Genomic DNA, 22,804 nt, shown 5'->3' with positions numbered 1-22,804 from the left:
ACATTGATTTTGATCTCTGACTGGCTGTAAATGTGATTGAGAACATGACGGGCGGGTCAATGAGGTGATGATGCAGAGCACCCACACATCTGCATTTTCACAAAGATGTTTCACTGCTCCGTGCCGCATAATGCTCCACCGGCAGCATGTGTTGCAAATGACATATCACACGTTCAGGGATGCTTCCGTCGAGGTGACGAGTCGTGTGCAGCCTCAGACTGTACCCGGGGGTGTGATACTTGACACCTCCAACTTCTTAATTAAGGAGACGTGGATTGTGGAACTTTGAACAATCATGTGGTCACTGGATTCACAGTTACTGAACTACATTGTTTGAACCCTCTGTGAAGAGCATTTTAAAATGTACACCCCGGCACCTCTGCTCACATGGTATAGACTCACACACACACACACACCTCCTGTTGTTTTTCACAGTCGCAGGTGTGCTAATGCTTGGCTCAGACAGGTTACACATCAGCTCCACAGCTGTTATTCACGCTAAATACATACTGTCCTCCTCCAGTGTGCCAAGTTGGTTCATTGAGAAGAAGAGTACGTGTTGCTTTATATTTGGTGCAACGGGGACCTCTGTTGGGTAAAATCACCTTTACATGTACAAGTCTGTTTTAGTGCAGCGGTTTAATTAAGAATGTAAGAATCAGAACATCCATCCATCTTCTACTGCTTTATCCTCCACATGAGGGTCCTGGGGGGGGGAGCTGTGCCTATCCCAGCTGACATAGGCGGGGGGACATCCCTATATATATATATATATATATATGTATTAAATGTAGCATTTCACTGTCCATGGTCAGTTTTTTTGTTTCACTGAGCCCTTGTTGAAAGCGTATACACATCTTCTAAAGGCCTGTGTGTCAGACAGACCATCACATTCAGTGTCTGAAAACCTTTTCCAGCGCTTGATTAAGTTCAAGTAAAATCGTTGACTCTTCATCCCCAACAAATGTTTTCCCAGCAGAGGCTAAATTTTGGTCATTTGGTCTCATGGATGTCCGCATTGAATAAAAAACACTTTTTTTAAAGTCTTTAAAAGTGTTTTTTGTTAGCTCATCATCTGATTGATGACCAGACAATCACAAGTCAAGCTAAGGGTATTCTGGTTTGGTTTTGACCATGTCACACAGTCACCATCGTGTTCAGCAACTTAAGTTGCCATGGAAACAAGCTCACCTTAGGTCAAAAGTGAAGAATGAAGCTCAACATGCATGATAAGTCACATAATATATAGTGAGCTGTAAACATTGTTAGAGTTATGAGTGTAAGTAGTCAGTTAGTTAGTTAGTTAGTTAGTCAGTTACATAGGACTTGAAAAGATCAGACACGAAAAAAAACATATAACATACATTACGTATTACATTACACATACGGGCTTAACTTCAGTTGCCATGGAAACAAGCTCATCCAAACTTTGTTTTTGAGGTCAAAAGTGAAGAATGCATGCATGTCACACATAGTTAACTGTAACCATTGTTAGAGTTCTGAGTGTAAGAAGTCCTTTTTGTTTACTCGAGTCCTTTGATTGACATTAATTAAAGCAAACACATGAAAATCATAGGTCCAAATAAGAGTTTCCCTGCAGTGTGATGTTTGGCTCTTAAAGGAATACTTCACAGATTTGCATGTAGCCTTGTATTACTAGAATAGGGGGAGTATTTTTGAAAAATTGTGCTTCCTAACCTCAGTTTCCCCTGAGTCAAGAAATATCTTCATTCTTTGTTTTGTTCCGTGCCCACCAGTGACACTTGTTCCGAGGCTTGAAACTGCAACGCTAATTCTTCACTTTTTAGACCCACTCGTAGGGGGCGGGACCTCATTCCCAGAATGTAAACAGTGTCCGCCATCTTTGCTAATAGTTACGCTAACAGGACCAGGAAGTATTCCTTTAATGTGGCACCCCCCCCCCCGTGAAAGTAAAACTCTTGAAATGAACTAAATCATTGCCACAGCTCTGTCACCCCCACCATGTCCTTGCCCTCTCATATATATAAAATCATCCACCCTCACAAACCAACAATCACCATCCTGCCTCCCTGGAGTGGCAGGTTCAAGAGGTCAGGAATGACAACATGGCAGCTGTGATATCCTCGCCGCGGCCCTGTGGTCCAGTGCGGCGTGAAGCGGAGCCTGTTTCTCGGGGAGGAAGTGACCCGTGTATGAAGGGGTGATCTGTCGTCCAATCACAAGCCCGCTGAAGCCTGGCACGGTTACCTGCACGGGCCTTTCCTCTGACAGACAACAGAAGAGGAAGGAGGGCGTGAGCAGACATGTCATCATCTGCATCTGAATGTGGAGTTCTCTGTGTCTGAGCGAGTGGAAGAGAGACGTGCTGAATGACTAAACCAAGGATTTAGAACCAGCAAAAGGAGAAGAAAGAAGCGAAGGATTCTTTACGAATGGTGATCAGGGGACAAATCTGAAGGGAAAATAAAGGATGAAGACAAAACTGCTTCAGTCTGTCTGGGTGCCAGCCAGGATATTCAGGCCTGTTTACAACCCTGGAATGTCTCCACAGACCTACAGATGCCATTCCCCGCATTCCCGATCTCCCTTCACATGGCGATCCTCTCCATGTACAGCTGCTTTGGATAATTACACTGCAGCCACATACAGAAAATAGCTGTGCATCCTCTCAGCGTCCTGAAGATGTCTCCATCTCAGCTGAATCTCACCTCATTTGACATGAAAGGAGGTGGACACATTCTTAGCTGTGCACTGAATGACACCAGTAACTATGTGCACACACACCATTTTTATAAAAGAAAAAACTGCTGATATGATGTTAAATAAAGGCACACAGGAAGTGAAAAGAAGACGAGTAATAATGTTTAATCTTTTCATACACAGGAAATGTCCCCAAACACACACATTAGATGTATTATTCGTGTTACTCTCTTCTTTTGTATGAGGTGGAAAAAAACCAACGACTTCAAACAGGTTTTTAACCTGTTTCATTACAGTCATAAACGTTACAATCAAGAAGTCAGCGTGAGCACAGAGAGACTGGATTAAAGTGGCAGAAGTGCAAGCTGACGTGTGAAAACATTTGGTGGTGGAGACATGGAAGGATTATCCTCGTTTGTTCTGACTCTACACACTGACTCACAGTAAGTGATATATTCCTGTGATAATACAAATTCAAGTATCGTGTGTGTATAGTTACAGCGGGTGATGGCGCTGAGGTGAGAGCTGGCAGGAGGTCTGTCCTCCTCAGATCTCCTGCAGCAGGTTGGCGGGGAAGAAGCCGAGCTTGCGTCCCGTACTGACCTTCAGGTAGCCGTTCACCTCGTCAGCCTTCTTCACCACGATCTGTAGAGAGACACACACACACACACACACACACACACGGCAAACACTTTCTCAAAATGTGTTTATGTGGATGAGTCGTGTCACTGATTCAAAAACACTCCATCTCAGTGGAATTGTCTCCTATATAAACACAGAGGCAGAACCAAATCCATTTAATCAGACTGTATAAATAAGTATCATTCTTTAGGACCAGAAAATGTCCTGTGAGTAATTGCTTTTGTCCCTTTTTTTTTTTTCCAGAATATCTGGCAATTATTTTCAATATACTACATATTAAAATACTGAAAACTAAAAGGTTTATTCAGAAAAACGCTGCAGATTTTGCGTGTTAAATTTGAAATTGTAACAGTATGAAACATATTTACAATAAATATTTTTTGAGTCTCTCAATGTGCAAAAACAGGCCAAAAAAATGGAAACTATGAATGTCTTCTCGCTCTCTCCTCCTGAAACAGCGCGAGTGAAATAACTATAATAACCACATGTTATCTTTGTCTTGCAACTTCTCAGCTTTCTGAAACGGCTGGAATTTGTCCGATAGTCCAAACCGTCGCGTAACTACGGTGTCGTCAGCAATAAAGGCTTGAAATGCTAACAAACAACACATGACACACACAGTTCGGTCATTTAGGGATTAAAGGCAGATCATGAAAAAAGATTTGACCCCAACAGATAGAAGTGAGTGCGTCAAGTTGAGATTGTGTGTTGGTTTCATCGTCTCAGATTATATTTAACAGTATGAACAAACAAAAGGATGGAACACCTTTAGGTCAGGGTTCAAACACGCTTGTTGACACGCCAGTGACGTTTCCAAAGACAGTCCCAGACTCCCGAACAGTTTCCACGACTTTTTACGAGAGGAATAAGAATTTAAAGTCGGAGTTGGGGTTCATTTACTGCAGCGGGGGTTAAAAGATGAACAGCTGCGAAGGTTCAAACCATCAAATCAGGACCGGACACAAATTGCTGGAACTACTAACACTTGTCTCCGCGTGTCAACGTGACGCATACTTGTGTGCGTGAGTGTGTCTATTTCTGTATATGGTGTGTGTGTTTGTGTCTTAATATAGACGTGTCTATTTCAAGTCTTTTATAATCACGCCAGGACACATGAAGACTGTATTTAAATAAATAACTGCGCCATATGGACTGCTACTTCTTTGAAATCACTGGTGTATAGAATAGAATAATAAAGAATATCGGATTCTTGATTACAGCCATTGTGCATAATGTGCAGTGTTTAGCCTTTTTCTGCATTTATAGAGCTTCTTGAGTAAAGCGTCCATGTGTAGTGGCTGACAGCTGAGTTTTGGATTATTGTGGCAGAAACAGTGAGTGTGTTGGGGGGGGGGGGGAGGGCCAACCTTTTCAGTGACATCACCCAAAAGACAGAAAAAAGCGACATGTGCGACATGCAGCAAATGGAAATTCACAGACGTGACCTATAACCCGGCTCGTATTGGACGATACCAGCTGCCAATCATGTCGGTCTGTTTTCCTCTTACCAGGAACATCATTTACAAAATTGACATCACGTGCCACTGAGAAGAAAACACTGAAGAGCATGAACTCGAAAAGTAGGCTCATTTCTTCACACTCTTCCATTCAAACTGAATTGTTTTTTTATATATCCTTAATTCCCAATGAGCTTCACACACGGCAAATCAAAATACTACATTCACTTCTTTTAACTATGGTCTATAGCTCACTCTTGGGGCTCCGCGGTGCACTGCGTTAAAGTAAAAAGCTGGAAAAACGTCAGCTCATTTATTTGGTAACCGGTGCCAATCACTGCTTAAGAGTGCACAAGGGTGTGTGTGAGGGTGTGTGTGTGTGTTAACCTGGTCCTTCTTCAGAGTGATCTGGCCCATCTCTCTGTTGCCCACAAAGGAGCGCGTCACCTTGTAGACTCTCTCTCCTGCTCGCACTCGGATGATGTAGTTGGCAGGTATGAATCCTGTCCTCTCGCCAATCTTCCCCTGGCAGAAGAAAAGCTTTAACCCTTAGAACACAGAGCATTGGATGGATGGATGGATGGATGGATGGATGATAGATAGATGGATGATAGATAGATAGATAGATAGATAGATAGATAGATAGATAGATAGATAGATAGATAGATAGATAGATAGATAGATAGATAGATAGATAGATAGATGGATAGATGGACAGATGGACAGATGGACAGATAGATAGATAGATAGACAGATGGATAGACAGATGGATAGACAGATAGATAGATAGATAGATAGATAGATAGATACTTTATTCATCTCACAGAGACATTCATACATAGATTCAACAGTCTATTTTGTGACTTCTGCACAATCATTGCTACTTTATATCACTACTAAAAATGCCATATAAAATTAATCATAACTGTGACTCAACAACACATAAGGCAGAAAAAAACATTCTGAATATGTGAACTATAAATACACACCCTCAGGATGTCCATATAAGAAGTTACACCGAACCTAAATGCTCTTAAACACTTTAGAATCTGACTATTTTGAAAGAATCCTGACAAAGACAACTTGAAGATATTTGGACGTCCCACTTTCTTCGATGAAGGTGCATTGGAAGGAATTCACGCTATATATATATATATATATTATTTTATATATATATATATATGTACAAAAAATAATAAAATTCCTTTGAATATACTCAAATATGTAAATAACAGGACTCACCCTCCACCACTCCTCATTGGAGTCGTCTATCACGGTGATGCGGTCCCCGGCACTGAGGAATAAAATGGCGTATTTAAATATGAAATAATGCCACCAGTTCGGTGCGTGCGCCACAGATTAGCGTTACTTACTGCACATCCAGGTCGTCCTTCTCGATGGCCTTAAATCGATAGAGGGCCAGGTAGTAGAACGACTGACTGAAGACGCCAATCTTTCCCGGCTGAGGCTTTTTACTCTGGAAAATCCCAAAGATAAAAATCATCTCATGTCTTTGTCAGAATCATCTCTGTTACATTTACTGCCATAATTATACATTTTTCATTGACTTAATTCACTAATTATTGCATCTTCATCCTCACACGCTCTGACCTTGTCATCAGCGGGAGCTTTCTCACCCTTTTTGTCTCCTTCTGTGTTCGCTGGTACAAAAACAACAACAACAAAGAAAACAATGGGGATCTTAGTCAGGTCATGTCTGAAATATAAAGTCAGATTGGACATGAAAAATTGATAAGACTGCAGAGAGCAAAAAAAAAAAGAAAAATACTTCCGTCAATAAACGCTCCCTAAATGTCGCAAACTAGAACTTTAAAGAGAGACAGACAACGTGGAGACACTAAGCAGCAAAGGTCCCAGCGTAACTGCTCTCATTTGTCTTCTCCTTTAGTGCTGACACTTAGTGTTCGGCATGCACTCACTTCCTTCACCTCCCTTGTCCTCCTGTTTGGGCTGTGACTCATCTTCCTCCATCATCATCATCATCTGGAAAATGCAGGAAAAACAACAACAACAAGAGTCACACACCGGTTCAGCCTTCATGGTAACAGTGTTCTGCATTCTACGACACCGGCGTCGGATCACTTACGTTCTTCTTGTCCTCGGAGCCTTTCTTGCGCTCCTTGTTGGCCATGATCACGCCGATCCTCAGAGTCTCAAACACTGGGTCAGTGCGGTTCGACTGTGCTGTCAATCAACACATCATCAGTCAGTGAACGGAGAAAACACTGACGTGGATAAGAAGAATAAATACTGTATGTATTTACTGAAGGGTTTCTATTTTTGTTATTGATATCTGGAATGGAATTAGTTTCCTTTGGGGTAACAGTGGTGATGGTCATTGACGCAGGGACTCACAAAAGGGCAGCAGCTGTGAGACGGTGGCGTTCTGCTGACTGCTGTACAGAGGAGAACTGTATGCTCTTCTGAAGCCTGGAGGCTGAAATGAGAAAACACACTCAGATATACACAAAATATAACATTAGAAATGTGATCAACAAATGTTACTGTGTGCAACACAAATCTCACAATTTTGCCAAAACACCTCTGGAACTCCACATAGGACTGACACTGGTGGTGGATGCTGGTTTTGCAGTTTTTACATCGCAATGCAAACTTGTTGTTTACTAAAGAAAACAAAAAAACAAAGCAAAGTCAAGTGTCTGACTTGAGGTCGACTAAAGTAAAGTAGGAAGATTAAAGAGGAGCTTACAGACGATCATGCGAGCGCAGACGTCACAGAATTTGGGTTTCTTGCAGTAGTGGTCTTTGAACTTGTGAGGTCTGTCATTGACTGGTTTCACTGGCTCTGAGAGAGGAGGCTCCTCCTTCTCCTCCTCTTCTACCTCCTCGTCGTAGATGAAGTAGACCTGGAGATTGAAGGAGAAAAAAAATAAAGAAATCAATAATTGGTGACTAAACACTCTCGTGTCTGCCAGGATGTTTTAAATGAAGCAACAAGCGCCAGGTCTGCCGTTCCACTGCATTGTTTCCTGCTCGTTTCTTTATTACCCTGCACCGCCCACCGTCTTATATAAAAACTGTTCTATTAATACTGAACCACCATGAGATCTGAGTCACAGAGTCTGTCTGGTCTTCACACTAACTCTATCATATCAGCCAGAACCATGAATAATGGCTCCAGAGCTGTCAACACTAGTGTGTCTTTTTTTTTTTTGTTGTTGACATTCTGCAACACATGAAACACAAAGAGAATTTTTGGACTTTTATGGACTCACACTCTCACTGTATGTGTGTGTGTGTGTGTGTGTGACAGAGAGAGAAACCACAGGTGGAACAGGTTTAAAGGGCTCAGATCTGAAAATAGCCTTTAACAGAGAACAACAGAATTCCCAACTGGATGTAACAAAGCTTGACATTGTGACAGTCTAGTCAAAGAGAGCCACACGCACGCACGCACACACACACACACACACACACACACACACACACACACACACACACAGACACACACAGACACACACTTTTGTGCAGCAATTCTTCTTATGACTCTGCATTGACTCCCATTCATTTAGACAGTCTCAACAAAGCTATAACCCGCTAATCCCTAACCCTAACCCAATTCTTAGCCCTAAACTCTCTCAGAAATTATGTTTCATTAGGGCCAGGGTTTTGCTCCTGGTCCTGACAGGGTCAGTGTTTATGAACAAGGAAAAGGTCCTAAAGAGGCAACAAAAACAACTGGCTGTGCAGTATGTCTCGATCATCCTCCGGATTAGAAGCCTCCTGTGGCTGTCAGGCTGTGGATTTACGCTACAATAACTGATAATACCAGCGACGGTTCACACATTACACCGCTGTTACTCTGCAACTCTATTTAGCTGTAAAGATCCCTGAATAAGCTTTAGTCACCTGACTGCAGGCATCAGCTCATACTTGATATGAACAAACACTCTCTGTTGAACTGTGGGTCAGTAAAATGAATGAAAACACTGAAACATGTGTAAAATGTTTTCTTCACTCATGATTACGAACCTAACTTTAGAGGCGTACTCAGAGTTGTCGAGGGTTTTCTGTCTCACAGCTTCCTGCTCCCCCAATACAGTGGGCAAGAAATATTGAATTTAGATGCAAGAGACTTCATGAGAGAATTTATATTTATTTAATCTGATAATCCAGAATACATTTTAACACGTGTGTCACATGGTGTCGGACGTTCAGCGGCGACTCACCATGTTGTCCTCCTCCTTCACCACATTATCAGGGAGGGGGGGGTTGTCATGAAAATCCACAGAGCCCTTGTCGTCAAACCTGTTGTCGTCGTTAAGGAAACAAAATGTTAGAAAGCAAAAAAAAAATCTTAATCTCTTGGATCTTAATCTCACTCATCTTCTACCGCTTTATCCCAGCTGACATAGGGTGAAAGGTTGGGGGGGGGGGGGGGGGGGGTCACATTCTGGACAGGTCACCAGTCCATCGCAGGGCATAATAGAGACAATCGACCGTTCTCTCTCACGTTCACACCTACTGTCATTTTACAGGGTTCAATTAACCTCTGCATGTTTTTGGACTGTGAGAGGAAACTCACATGCACACGGGGAGAAGAGAACGTGCAAACTCCACAAACTGCTATTCAAACTGGCAACTTTCTCTCATTTTCTTCTTCTTATTATTATTGTCAGTGGTATGTAATTATATATATATACTATTAAAATATCAGCTTTATCTTGTAACGTCTTCCATAGTATTTCTTGCTTCTTTCGAATTATTTTAGAGAACGATTCAAACAGTGAACACAGACATTTCGTGCAAAAAATATTAGTAATTAAAATAATACAAAACTTTATGTGACAAACACGTGAGGGCCTTCTGAGTTTAAGGGGAAGGAGCAGAGTGAACTCACGAATCATAATGAGCCATGCCGTTCGGTCTGTCCTGTCTCTGTTCCTCCAGATATTGGGATTCAACCAGCAGATGTCACTGTGGACAGAAAACACACCAGCATCATTATTATCTATTTCATTTTAAAAAGTGATCAGGAATCTCTGTCATTTGGTAATTTAATGATAATAAACAACAGTTTTGTCAGGGTTGTGACACTTGTCCTCAAACATGCTGATTTGCCTCTTGTTTTTCCTTAAACAAAAATGTTATTTCAGGTATTTATTTTTTTAGGGGACGTTGGACTCAACTACAACTTGAAAGCTTGCAAAGTTTTAACACGACTCCTCTGTACAGGACACCGTTTGTCCACTGCATAGAGTATTTGGAGATAAACCCCATCAGTGGCATGAATAGCCCGGCCGCAAAGGACTTAAAGAGACTAAAGAAGCGGACATCATTATTCTGGATGCATGCACATGCATAAATAAAAACAACTGACCGTGAATCTTGAATCCACTTCTTATCAAAATGACATGGATCTTATAAATGTAACAGTCTTCAGCTTCCTGGGGTTTGTGTTCATCTTATTCTGCCAGCCTGGTTGTTCCTTTACAACTTTCCAAATGAGGCTCCAACAGGTGGGAGATTTGGATGAGTAATGGTCAACCCAGCCCAGCCCAGCCCAGCCCTGCCTATGTATGTATGCATGCATGTGTGTGTGAGTGCACACATGTGACTGACTGTTTGGGACAGCTGAGCACTTCAGAAGATGAGAAGCTCTCCCAGCGGAGAGGTTAAAACCCCCCAAGAGCTCTGCTTCCCCTCACTCAGTCAAGAGCAATGTTAGCATATTATGCCTTATGCAGTCCGTCCATCCATCGAGGTGGAGCTGGCCTAAATAAAGTCAAACAAAACCACGTGACACCAAAGATGTTTTGATAGATTTTTTTCTCCACTTTTATATTTTTAAAAACAAACAAAAAATAACAGATTAAATAAAATTTACAGTAGACATATGCAATCATTGTGCACTTTAACTACTTCTTCTGATACGTTCTGCACAGCTGTCAACAAAAAAAACGCAAACACGGTGGGGGCGTCGGGGTGGAGCGAAGGGGGGGATGTGGGTCAGGAAGTGAGGTAGAGGGCAGAAGAAGAGGAGGAGGAGGAGATGAAGAGGGGGAGGAGTAAAGGATAAAGGAAGGCCTAAACTTTGCCACTCAGGGAAAGAAAGAAAAAAAAATCACTGAATATATAGATTTATTTTGTTCCTTACATCACTTATATAAATATATTGAACCCCAAAAAACAAAACAAAAAAAATTCTCAGGAAAAAAACAGCGCAATACAGAAACCCACAACAGCAGTAAGGCAAACAGAAAGCAAGAGAGGAGAGAGCAGAGAGTACAGGAGAAGGACAGAGGAGGAGAAAAGGCAGGAGGCAGTATGAGACATGACAAGAAAAGAGGAAGGAGGAGCAGCACGGAGAAGAGCGGGAGCAGAGAGAGTGTGCAACTGTGCGTATGAAAATGTATAAATATGTGAGTTCAGGAGACAACTGGGTGACGGAGAGCTGAGAGGGAGAGAAAGAGGAGGCAGAGGAAGAAGGGTTGAAGAGGGGAGGGGACGAAGAAGAAGAGGAGGAAAAGGTTTAACTGAGGTTGACTGTCCAGTGTGTTTTTGTTATGTGCTACGTGACCCTGTTGCCTGTGTCTGTGTGTCTGTGTCTCCTGGTAAACGTGTGTGTGTGTGTGTGTGTGTGTGTGCGTGTGTGTGTGTATGTGTGTGGCATTGCATGGTTTTGTATGATGGCAGCACACATTCCACGGCAACAGTGAAACACATGCTCACGTGTCTTGTGTGCTCTTCTGCTATATAAATACAAAACAAAAACGATGAATAAAAACAAACAACAAAAATCATATTTGCAACCAATCACCAGCCACCTCATTATTCACACCTTCTTCCCTTTTATACATTTAACAACTCAAGTTTTTTTGTTTGTTTTTAAATTGTACATGAAGAGTAGTCCCCCGCACTCCTTCCTTTTCCACCAATCCACCAAGGGTCTCTCTTCCTGTCTGTCTCCATCGTCGCCATCATTTCATCATCCCCCCCCCCCCCCCCCCCGGTTTCATTTCACTGAGAGCTGGCTCTCTCAAGCACACGCAGGTCATAGTTCTTTTTGGCAGCCCTAAGTTTGAAGAGGCTAGCCCCACTGTTGTTGAGTTTGAAGGAAGCACTCTGCGCAGCCATGGTGCTGGGGAACACTGCCACAACTGTGTAGAGGTGAGCTGGGTCGTGGCCGTCAATCCTCATTCCCACACTGGCCCCGGGCCCAGGAGGACCTGCACCAGGACACGGGCCGCATCCTCCCGCTCCTCCTCGGCCTCCCTGTGGCTCCTTCAGCCACTGGATCTTGGCACCGCACATAGACAGCTGGTTGAAGAGCTTTTCGGCCTCTGGACGTGAAATCCCCTCTGGCAGGTCCGTTACCTCGAGTACTCGACTCAACACTAGAAGACGGAGAAGGAGAGAGAGTCAGCATGAGACCGAGGATGTTGGCATGATTGACAGAGCCGTGTATTTTAAGAAACCTGGCTCTGTGCATTTGCTTATCTGTTTAGGCTAGATGCTTCTGTTTTTGTGCAATGTGCATAGAGGAATTACAGTGTTGCCAGAAAGACTTTTAGGTTTAGGGGTCGCCACAGCACATGATCCAGATATTTGTTTGGCAGAGTTTTTTCTGCTGATGACCTTCCTAATGCAACCCTCTGATTTATGTGCGCTTGGGACCAGCATGAGGTGTGCACAGGATGTGGCCCCCATGTGGCTGGGGTCAATTTAGAGTGCCCAATTAACAATAAGCAATAGGAATTGGGTACCTTAGCCCTTGACCTGACGGGGGCTTTAAGCTTGGCCAATATATCCCAGGAAAAACACTCGAAGGAAATCCAATTTGGCGATTTACAGTTTTTTTACACAACATTTTTAAATGCTGCGCTACAAGGTAATCCCAGTATGCTCACAACTCAATGTTTATTTAATGGTCTCCACACCAGATGGAGGAGTTTGTGAGGGGAAAACAACACAGACATAAAAACACGAAGGCTGACGCGCTACCTGCTGTGTCCTCTTTACACATATACCTGAACAACACAGTGTGACAGATTGTATGAACCCCTGCAGAAAAATAGAACAGCACTCGGAGAAGACGTGCTGGTCTGTGATGGTGCGTCTCAAACCTACCAACGTCAGTGGTGCCGAGATCTGTTGACGCAGATTTGAGTGTTTGTTTCTTCCCTCGAGCGCCGTGTTTCATCACTCCTTGACTCTAAAACACAGCAACAGTTATTATGGAGTGTATAACTAACATGCAGTGACATGTCAAGACGCTAGGTGGGGGTACAAGCAACAAAAAAAAGAAGATTACTGCACACTGGGGGGTATAAGGAGAGGTGATGACAGGGAACATGAGTGGACAGCTCACAATGAATTATGGCTTCATTTTAAATGTCTACAACATTATTATCTCTTGCTTACAGAGAGGGAACATTTCTTCACAACACAACTGATCTTTTACAGAAATAAGGTTTTCTTTGATACGTATTTGATTAGAAATGTCATCAGTTCCCTCTTTTAATCACCTTTAGTACCATTAAGAACAAATGACAAACAAGTGCATAGTTGTATTAAAATGACTATTTAAATGATAATTTGAACAAACAAGTAGAAAACAGATATATGCCTAGCACATTATAATCTGAATTCATGACATCTAATTACAAAAGGCAATTCTCACTTGAAACACCTTGTCGATTAAAACACAATCAATATTTGCATGCACTCTGACTGGAAGGTCCATTTTAAAAAAATATCCCAAACCATCACAACATCACAGTTTGGACTTGGTACAAAGGCCTGGGCAGCACTAACCTGATGTGAGCTGTAAGAGGACTGGCCATGTATGAGGGGAGGACAAAGGCTGTACTGGAGAGGCTGCCCTAACAGAGAGTAGCGCCCATCACCTAAAACAATTTAAATTGCAAGTTAAAGACCAAAAAGATCAATCCTTTTTGAGCGGCAGATGATTTCGTTATCAAAGATTTTTTTACAGGTGCATTTATTCCCAAAACAACTGCAAAAAACACTATGCATAATGACAACACGTCAGGAACCACAGCCTGACGCAAGACTATATTCTTTCCAAATGCTTTGGGCTCAAAGCCACCTGACAAGGTTTAAAGGGATGCCGAGTCAAGTCTGACCTGGAGTTCAAAAAGAAAACTGTACACTGTTTGTAAAGCTGAATTTAAATACCCAAAGATTCACGCTTTTAACAAATGAGGTCACACATTTATATTTACTTTCATAGTAAATAGTTTTTGTTGCTGAGAATATGGATGCAAGAACTGTGCTCTAAAATAGGGGAAGGACACACAAACAGCACTATCTTACCCACTTGTGTTTATCCACTCTTAAGAGTAATAATCGTAGTTTATCATCTGTATGTAGGGGAGTCAGTCACGTCACATTTCAGCATTGACATGTCACATTTTCCTCATACCTGATCTCTGTTGACTCTCTCCGTCTGTGTGTGTCTTTGGTTTTAAACGTTGACTTTTCTCATTGAACCTTACCTTGGGCTGGTCCTCCTGCCCGGGAAAACTGGGAAATGAGGGGTAATGGTCCAAGGCCTGGACAGACACTGCTGACACTGCCAGAGGGAGATGGAGTGGGAGACTGAGTGGGGGAGGCCAGGGGACTCGTCAGCTGCGTACTGGCCTGGACACACACACACACACACACCCCAAAAATAAATAATAAAACAACATATTCATCTTCAAGAAATAACCATCCTTTTATAACAAAATGCCCCACAGATCTAAAGCATGTTTACAATTAAGCAATATTACAAATGACCACTGGGGTGTGTATACCTGTGGAGTGTTGTCAGGTTTGTAGAGCTCTCCTGGTTTGCTGGGTCTCTGCTCTAAGCTATAGTACTTGCATGGGTTCCACTGGACCAGAGGAGGATTCTGGGAGGGCTGTGGTCCATTGGGGACGCTGAGCTGCATTACCATCACCCCAGGTCCTGGAGGGGGAACCCCTGAACAGAGAGACAGGCTCACGTGTAATTAAAAAGGGGATTTATGCCGTTTTTAGTGCATATGTGAAAAGCTCTGTACTGAGCCCTTTCCATTTTTGTTTGAGAGACCAAATGTGCATCTTTACATAACTGGCAAGTCAATGTATCAACACCAAAAAATTTAAAAAATAATGATGCACAGATGACATTAATATAAATGTAACTTCCAAGTAAAATAATGGTTGAAGAAAAAAAAAAATACATTTCTGGTTATAAACCAATTACCAAAGAATATATTTGATATCCAACTCCACCAAAGAATTCTTCTCTACTATATATTCCTTATTCTCAACAGGTAAAATAACCTGCTGACAACATCACGTACAATACAGGACTTAAAGCTTAAAGTGTCAGGGCTTCAAAGTTTAAATAGAAAGCTTGAAAACATATTGAAATATAATTTTAAGAACACATGACTGACGTGCAGAACATGGGCCTCCTTTATTGCCCATTAAATTACTTCTTTTTTTTTTTCTGTGTTTTAACAAATAAGCATACACCTGAATAAACGCCACAGCAGAGGTTATAAAAGATAACAGGACTATCAATTCGGTCAACATTTACTTAAGGCCAAATGAAAGCGCATGGTCTTCATGATTTCTTTAAACATGACCTTTATAAGTGCTTTGATCGACGTGTTCAACGTGTGAACCCTATGCCTCAGTCTGAACTATCACCCAGATACCTTTCACCTAATTTTATAAAGAACACTTGCATCTTCACGATTGGTCAATATAGAATAACAAAGTACACTGTGACTTTACAACAGGCAATCAATCTGACCAGTCCGATCAATGCGTTCAGCAGAAGTTCTTCAAAGTGTGTGTCGTCAGTTTTAGTTTTGAGTACATCTAGTATTTAAAGAGCATCCAAGGAAACGTATTGTAGAGGTCAGACAAATTATAAATATTATAGACATTTGTCTCAAATGTAATAAAACATAAATAAGACTTCACTCATGTCATATCACCACCTCTTGTGGCTATTGTAGGCCTCACCTGAATATTGCTGCTGCAACTGCTGAGGGTTGCAGGGGGATGGTGACTGTGTGATTTGATACTGTTCATTGCTGGGGGGCTGTAGATAACCTACTGATGGGCTGCAACACATACACAGAGGAGGAGAAAACAATTACAGCCATTCAACAGGATGTATGGAGTACGCTTCAATGTTCAGCAGTCGTCTGCAATTGTACATAATTCTACTTTGTTCTTTTTTAACAGTTTTAATGGTCTTAATGTATTTTGTACAATATGATACATTTTCATATATACCTTGTGCTATTCTGCTGTGTGGGGGTGATAACACTGTAGTAGACAGGCATGGGTCCCTGCACAGACTGGCTGACCGGTACCATCACCTGCTGCTGGTACTGCTGCTGCACCACCTGCTGATTCTCATTTCCCACAGGCACCTGGATAAAATGGAGGGGTCAAAAGAGAAGAGAGATTTTATTTATGTTACTGTTATTGGTAAACACCTCACATTTTACTTTGTCTTATCCTTGTAGCTTGGTTTTAAAAAAAACACAAATCCATTTTTATTTTGTTATGGTCACAAACGTTTAGAATAGTATCTGTAAAAGTTATTGAGTTTTACACCGCTAAATAATAATAATATGCTTAAGACTGACATGTGTAGATGAAGAACTTTAGTAGCAAGAGTCTGGTGAGACATCTCACTCAGAAAAACAGGGCTACCTTAAGTTCTCTTTCTTAGCATTCATTTCAATGTCTCACTATGGGACATGAGGACTCCCGTATTACCCGACAAGCTCATATTGATGATTGACTGCCAACACTTAATAAGAAGAGTGTTTATGAGGCAGCTACTCAGAGAAGCACATGCCAGGCATGGGAACAGGACATCTAACCTGTAAAACCTGAGTCCATTTAGCTGTAACGAGGAAGAATTATCTGAAATGATAATCCGGTTTGCTAGCTTGTGTATTATAAAAAGCTTTCACCTATAGTGATGCAGTATAACCAGTGTTTCACAACCAGCATCTGGCAACGGGTAGCAGTGAGCTAGTTGGCTAGGCACTGCTAAGGTAAGCTTGCTCCTGAATGGAGAAGAGGTGTTTGAATGACAAGTGACGCTGCATCAGGAACCTGCACTTATACAAGTCTGACGCAGACGTCACAGCTGGCAAGCACAATGGTACAAGTGCTTCGGTTAATACACAGGGGGGTTTAAATTGATCTTAATTGTGCACAGTAACGGATTCACATTCTTACTGATAATAAAGTTAATGACCACACATTTTTGGGGTCAGTGTGCAACAGGTGGAGCTTTGAACCTTGTCAGATCACCCCCATGTGTGTACATTGGTGGGACTCAAATTTCTAACACACAGGTGACTTAACACTGTCTGTACCTGATATGATGGCATCTGCGGGTACTGGACCATTATGCTTTGCATTTGTCCTCCCATGCCTGCTCTCTGGGAATTGAGCAGACCAGTGTTTTGGGGCTGCTGCACACCCATCATGCTCTGGTAGCTTGACTGCTGGCTGGGCATCATTGTCTGGAGACCTGACGAAAAAAGACAACAGTTGGAGAGGAAAAATGTCAAGATGTGTATTAAGTATAAGTGAGGACAAAATGGGTGGTAGAAAACCAATGACTGAGGAATTCAGAATTCAGGAATACAGAAGGACCCAAGTTCACTAAGTGTGTAATGGTTTATTCAGGCTAACTGTCAGACAAAACTTATATCGACAAGCTACTCATCAATTATATTTCAGCAATTACATCTTAAACAAAGGGAGTGGAAGACAGTTAAATGGTGCTTATTTCAGTGTTCATGTCTATGTTTTTTTTTTAAGGATAAATCTTCTTCATGACCTTATTCTTTTTTTCCCAAACTAAGGAATATTAAGTTGATACAAAGTCACACTGACCGCGATGCTCATGGTCCATGCGGTTTTTGGCAACCCTCTGCTAAAGATCCAGAGTCCATTTATGCTGCCAACAATGTCTACGTCTGTCGTGTACTGAATAAACACACAATGAACCTTCAAGGACCCTGAATTAAAGAGACCGATGGATAAATCTCTCAAGGTTTTTCCATGAAAAGTAGCGAGATCTATTTTAGTCAAAACATGTTTGACTTGGCAGACTCACTGTCGGACCATGGTTGTTTAAGATTAACCTTTTACCTGGTTGACTTGTTCTGAACAGAATTGTTCTGTTCTATTTACATTTTCAATTTATAGTGATAAAAACACTGTACATCAACAACTAAAAATATTAAGCATACAAAAGACTGGGTCTGTGTTAAAAAAAATAATACTAGTAGTGATACTACTACTACTTTAGCTGTATAGAAATAAGTTAATTGCACACATTTACATCACAGTAAAATGTACTGACCTGACTGTTGTGTGGGCTGAGGCATAGGTTGAGTGCGCTGGGTAGGATAAGACACCTGGTGAGATATGGGTTGGGGCACACGGTACTGCTGGCCTGAGCTGGGATACTGACCAGGAGAGTAGTATGACACCTGTATCTGAAGAAGAGCCACACAATTTTTCTTTTTTTTTTAAAAAGAAGATGAATTACACAGTAGTGGGGACTGCTTTTCTCATACATGACAACATTTAGCCAATCTGGGCTACTGTAGCAGTGCCAATATTTACACTCCTATTATTATTATCTCCACCTCCCACACCTTGGGCAATAAAAGACATGAAAGTAAAAGTCTACCATCTCAGGACTCTGCAAATTGTAAAAATTTAGAAAATATTCTTTAACAACCCTATGACTAAGTACAAATTCTGAGAACATAAGCAGTGATTACTGTCTTGTTGGTGACCCAACCCAATGTTAATTCTGTGAAAAAGGCATCTTTTGAATCTTAACTGTTAACTCTTTGTCTAACCTATCTGTCTCTTTCCTCATCTTCACCTGTCCAGTAGCTCTTTTGGTGAATCATCTGTCACATTCCTCATCTCCTCAGCTTTCTCCTCCTGTTCGCTTCTCCTGTCTCCTGGCCGGCTCATCAAAGGGCTGCTTGTGTGCCAACCACAATCTAACTGATTGTATAGTAGCACACCATAAATGAAGTATTCTATCCCATAGGGGACACATGCACATTATTCCACGTGGGCTGAAAGACTTGACAGACAGAACATCAGATAGACATTCGATGCACCCGGGCTGTTTTAAATGTATGACTTAATACAGTGTAGTCAGACTTTTGTTCTTTGCTAAAATTGTATCTTCCCTCATCTCTTACTCTCCATGCTTTTTTTGCACTTTTTCCCTGTCTTGTATCCCTGTAAACAGTTGATCTATGTCTTCCATTTAACATTAGTATACTTTCATACATTTTTTTACCTCCCTGAGCTTGTTCTCATATCTTGACTTGTGCTGCTGCAGCAACAAGAGTATAATCTTCCAACATGCCTTCTAACCTAACCTGCGCTTGGTTGCCTTCATCCCTTGTCTCTTAGAAAATAAGCTGCTTCTGTCCACAGCCCTCAGGTCTTGCCTAAGTGAATTAGCTTGGTAATAACAATCAGAAACAAATAACCAGTGCACATATATGCTCATGTGTGCCTCTGTGAAACACAAAAAGACCACAAAGCTACTTCTGTTTTGATCAAATAATATATTATTAAGTATTATGCATGGCTAGAATGCCACATGAATAGACCCAGGGCTTGATTTCCAGTACTGGCATTCATATATGTTCTCCTACTTCCGGGTCAAAGACCGGGGAGGACATTTTGGTACATGCGCAGAACTCCAAGTCCGACTCCAGTCCGACTAAGTGGACAAATAGTACAAATGCAGGTGTAATCGGACTATGAATTGCATTATCATGGTATGTTAGTCCAACTAAGACTAGCTTGATTTTAGTCAGACTAATGTGTTTTACATGACATTAAGAAAACCAAATTATTTTCTTATTTACAAATATATTAACAGTGCATTTGTCAGGTAGGGTCAGCAGTTTTCCCTTCCATGAAACAGAAAATTACTTACAGGAAAACATTCAATGGTAATTGCAAATCATTTCTATACATGTACGACAAGCAGCATGTTGCGACAAGACCTTATGATACCCAACACAAGACGGATACAGTGCTACAGTATTTAACTGACCTGGGAGAACTACTTTTCAAGCCAATTAAACACTAAAAGGAATGAGCTCGTCACACAGAAGATAACCAGAGTGACAAGCAGAGGAGTTGCAATGAATATATTAAAATATGTCTCTGTTAGAGAGGTGTATTATCTGTCAAAACCTGAATAACATTCTAGAAGAGGTGTCTGATGCCTGCAAACAGTGTACCTGTTGTTGTGGAGGGGGCTGCATGTAGCCTTGTGGGGGCGGTGGAGCCTGCATGACAGGCTGAGATGGAGGAGGTGGTGGAGGTGGAGGATGAGGGTGTCCAGTGGCAGGCTGGTAGCCAGATGGAGGTGGCATTGGTTGACCAGTTGTAGCCATGATGTAACTGGTCTGAGGGGGGTGTTGGGATAACACCGTGGGAGTAGCTTGATACATAGGGGGAGGCTCAGGGTTCTCGCTGGACCCCTGCCGACTCAGTGTCATCTGGGTGAACTGGGGGGCCAACTCTTCTCCCTTGGAGTAATGGGAATTATGTCATCATGAACATTTACTTACAAACAGCTAAATATTTTCAATTTGCCCCACATTGCATTTCATATTGCAGCAGGGTGCAATAGGTATTGTTTTAAGGGATGGGCTTTGGCTGAAATATAAACAAGAACACCAAACACAGTACAAAAACAGGTGCTTTAGTGCCCAACACAGTTTTCATATTAAAAGGAAACATTTTTTAGCTCTTCCACTCAGCATTAAATCATAGCAATGACACAAAACACAATCATTTAAATCCTGAAACTGAAAAATGTCTGCAGCCTTAGAAAAAGTATCACTTGACAGATTCTTTGCAGCAAAGAAAAACTTTCTTCCGTAGTTCTGTACTTTTTCTGTAAATATGAACAAATACCTGACTAACACACAAGTTGTGAACAGCAAGTAAAAGAGTGCAAGAGTCTTTAGTAGAACACATTAGATGAGTGTTAGAGTGTCAATAATGCAGTCTTTAACTGAATTTATATTGAGCAATAACACTACAAGAGGTGTCAGTACCATTGTGTACTGCTGGGGAGGAGAAACTGGCAGGAGAACCTGGGGGCAGGAAGGGCTGGAGTAGGAGACAGGCTGAGAAGGCTGCAGAGATGCCACCGGCTATAAATGCCATCAGGAGGAGGGGGGAAATAAAAAAAGCAGAGCAAAAAGAGAAATGAGCAAGCCATTGAAAGGGGGCGTCAGAGGAAGACAGAAGTAAGAGAAATGGAGATACAGAAATATGTGGGTTAGAACACTGAGGAAAAGTTATTGATGAAAAGAAATAGTGACGAGCGAGTTGAAATATAATTTCTACAAAAACAATTGAACAATATAGCAGCTATAAGACATGTTATTGACAATGAAAGACTATTATATAGTGGCGAAAAAAAATATGGCCAACTGATTTTTTTAAATAACCCTATTAGAGCAGAAATGTGGACAAAGGACCAATATAAACTGTTGTACTGACCAGATTGGTCATTAAATAGTAACACTGTAACTTGAAAATGTCTCTTCATCCGATCTACATCCGAGGTACTTACCTGAGCAATCATGTGGTTGCCCATGGGGTGCTGCTGTGGGGTGGGCAACAGGGCAGTCTGAGGTGGAGCCTGGGGCTGTGGCTGCTGTGGCTGTTGTGATGGGCAGGGAAGCAGGCTACAGCTGGACTGGGAGGCTGAAGGTGGGGGACACACATCTGGACTGATGAGGGACAGGCCTGGTGTCCCATGAAAAATTAGATAAAGGAATATTTTCAGAATTAGTTTCCATGCTAGGCAAAATATTGACCAATCCCAGCAGAAGTGAAGCTTGTCTTTAGCTAAATTGTTTTGGGCCAGGGGTAAATCCTATACACTGCTAAGGGCTGATTGTTTTAACATCAGAGAATGTTCAATATGCTCCTTTCCCGTGACTAACTTTTCAAATCAAAATAACTGGAGGCAACACTTTTATTTATGCTATGCTCAATTTAGCAATCGTAATTAGAATAAACTGTTTCACCAGGCAAACTAGCTAATACTAGCCTCAATGACATTCAGTGGAGCCCTAAATGTCTCTCCCGTCTCTTTAGCTCTTACCAGAACGAGAGCCTTTGCAGCTTCCCTGTGAGCCTTTGTTGCTGCCAAGGCTATCCCCTCTGGTAAGGATGGATATGCCAGAGAAGCTGCTGGCCTTGGTGACAGGTGGCCGGAGGGTGCGGTTAGAGCTGTCCGAGTCGGTGCTGCTCCAGGGCCGGGGTTCCAGGCATTTCATTTCACTGTCTGTGCTGCTTTGACGACTGCTTGATGCCCGGCTGGAGCTATCACGATTCCCTCTGAGAGGAGACAAGGGTGGAAGAGGGGAAAAACAGGGATAAAATGATGGGTATAAAACGGGTAGATACAGGAAAGGGGGAAAAAAGGGTAAAGGAAAAATAATATTAAAGTGAGGAGAGTTAGGAAGTAGAAAGGGAGTGATGTAGAGCAAAGTGAGAAGAAAAACAAAAGAGTAAGAGGTCAGAGGCAGAAAGAGAGACAGAAAAAAATATATAGGAGGGAGGGGGCAGAAAACTTAAGTCATCAAGAAGAAGAGAGGACACAGTTTGACAGACTTCAAAAATTTGGCATTCAACAAAGGATGCGTATTGTCAAGTTTAATGAAACCACAATACAAAATCAGGCAACAAAATGCCAAACAATGTCATTATGTCCAGCTTTAAACATGGAACCACACATTCACACACACAAACAAACCCGTCCACAGAGAAAACCACACATGCTGGGAGAAAAGAATGCTACACTGGGGTGACGGAGGGACTTACGGTGACAAAGGATGAGACAAACGTCCATGAATTGAACACACAAACCATCAAAGACTGAAGACAACATTCACATTGAGGACTATCCACAATGAGGACTTGCA

The 22,804-nt window shown here is 41.9% G+C and overlaps 2 protein-coding genes across 14 annotated transcripts in view; both read right to left on the bottom strand.

Annotated features, from left to right (window-relative positions):
• Nucleotides 1-2,831: 2,831 nt before the first annotated feature.
• LOC131461037 (SH3 and cysteine-rich domain-containing protein 3-like) lies at nt 2,832-10,286 on the bottom strand. The gene is made up of 13 exons (XM_058632013.1): nt 10,144-10,286; nt 9,664-9,740; nt 8,993-9,071; nt 7,513-7,669; nt 7,329-7,426; nt 7,158-7,239; nt 6,889-6,986; nt 6,722-6,785; nt 6,393-6,442; nt 6,155-6,258; nt 6,024-6,075; nt 5,169-5,306; nt 2,832-3,327 (listed from the first exon to the last, which is right to left on the bottom strand). Exons 2-13 carry the CDS (start codon nt 9,678-9,680, stop codon nt 3,229-3,231), a joined length of 1,038 nt encoding a protein of 345 aa, XP_058487996.1. The 5' UTR covers nt 9,681-9,740; nt 10,144-10,286; the 3' UTR covers nt 2,832-3,228.
• A 1,474-nt stretch (nt 10,287-11,760) lies between these two features.
• LOC131460733 (R3H domain-containing protein 2) overlaps nt 11,761-22,804 on the bottom strand; it is a 35,641-nt gene continuing 24,597 nt past the window's right edge. For 9 of the 13 annotated variants that reach the window (XM_058631476.1, XM_058631474.1, XM_058631473.1 and 6 more), the window contains 13 exons: nt 21,982-22,217; nt 21,445-21,620; nt 20,921-21,019; nt 20,096-20,386; nt 18,169-18,304; nt 17,171-17,328; nt 16,068-16,207; nt 15,792-15,892; nt 14,585-14,754; nt 14,285-14,429; nt 13,581-13,672; nt 12,894-12,978; nt 11,761-12,160 (listed from right to left, as the gene is read on the bottom strand). In XM_058631476.1, coding sequence (XP_058487459.1) covers nt 11,784-12,160; nt 12,894-12,978; nt 13,581-13,672; nt 14,285-14,429; nt 14,585-14,754; nt 15,792-15,892; nt 16,068-16,207; nt 17,171-17,328; nt 18,169-18,304; nt 20,096-20,386; nt 20,921-21,019; nt 21,445-21,620; nt 21,982-22,217 — 2,206 coding nt within the window. In that variant the 3' untranslated portion in view covers nt 11,761-11,783. The remainder of the gene's footprint in view (nt 12,161-12,893; nt 12,979-13,580; nt 13,673-14,284; nt 14,430-14,584; nt 14,755-15,791; nt 15,893-16,067; nt 16,208-17,170; nt 17,329-18,168; nt 18,305-20,095; nt 20,387-20,920; nt 21,020-21,444; nt 21,621-21,981; nt 22,218-22,804) is intronic. The other 4 variants (XM_058631483.1, XM_058631485.1, XM_058631484.1 and 1 more) reach the window with 1 other exon arrangement.

Source organism: Solea solea, chromosome 6, assembly GCF_958295425.1.
Source record: "Solea solea chromosome 6, fSolSol10.1, whole genome shotgun sequence".
Taxonomy (NCBI): Eukaryota; Metazoa; Chordata; class Actinopteri; order Pleuronectiformes; family Soleidae; genus Solea; species Solea solea.
The sequence above is the reverse complement of the archived record's forward strand: the minus strand, read 5'-3'. Positions and strand labels throughout refer to the sequence as shown.

Excerpts from the sequence above, each read along its gene's own strand:
- LOC131461037 (XM_058632013.1), bottom strand. Across the intron at positions 6,987-7,157 it reads CTCACAGCTGCTGCCCTTTT|CACAGTCGAACCGCACTGAC; the intron begins GTGAGTCCCTGC and ends GTTGATTGACAG. Across the intron at positions 6,786-6,888 it reads GCTCCGAGGACAAGAAGAAC|ATGATGATGATGATGGAGGA; the intron begins GTAAGTGATCCG and ends TGCATTTTCCAG.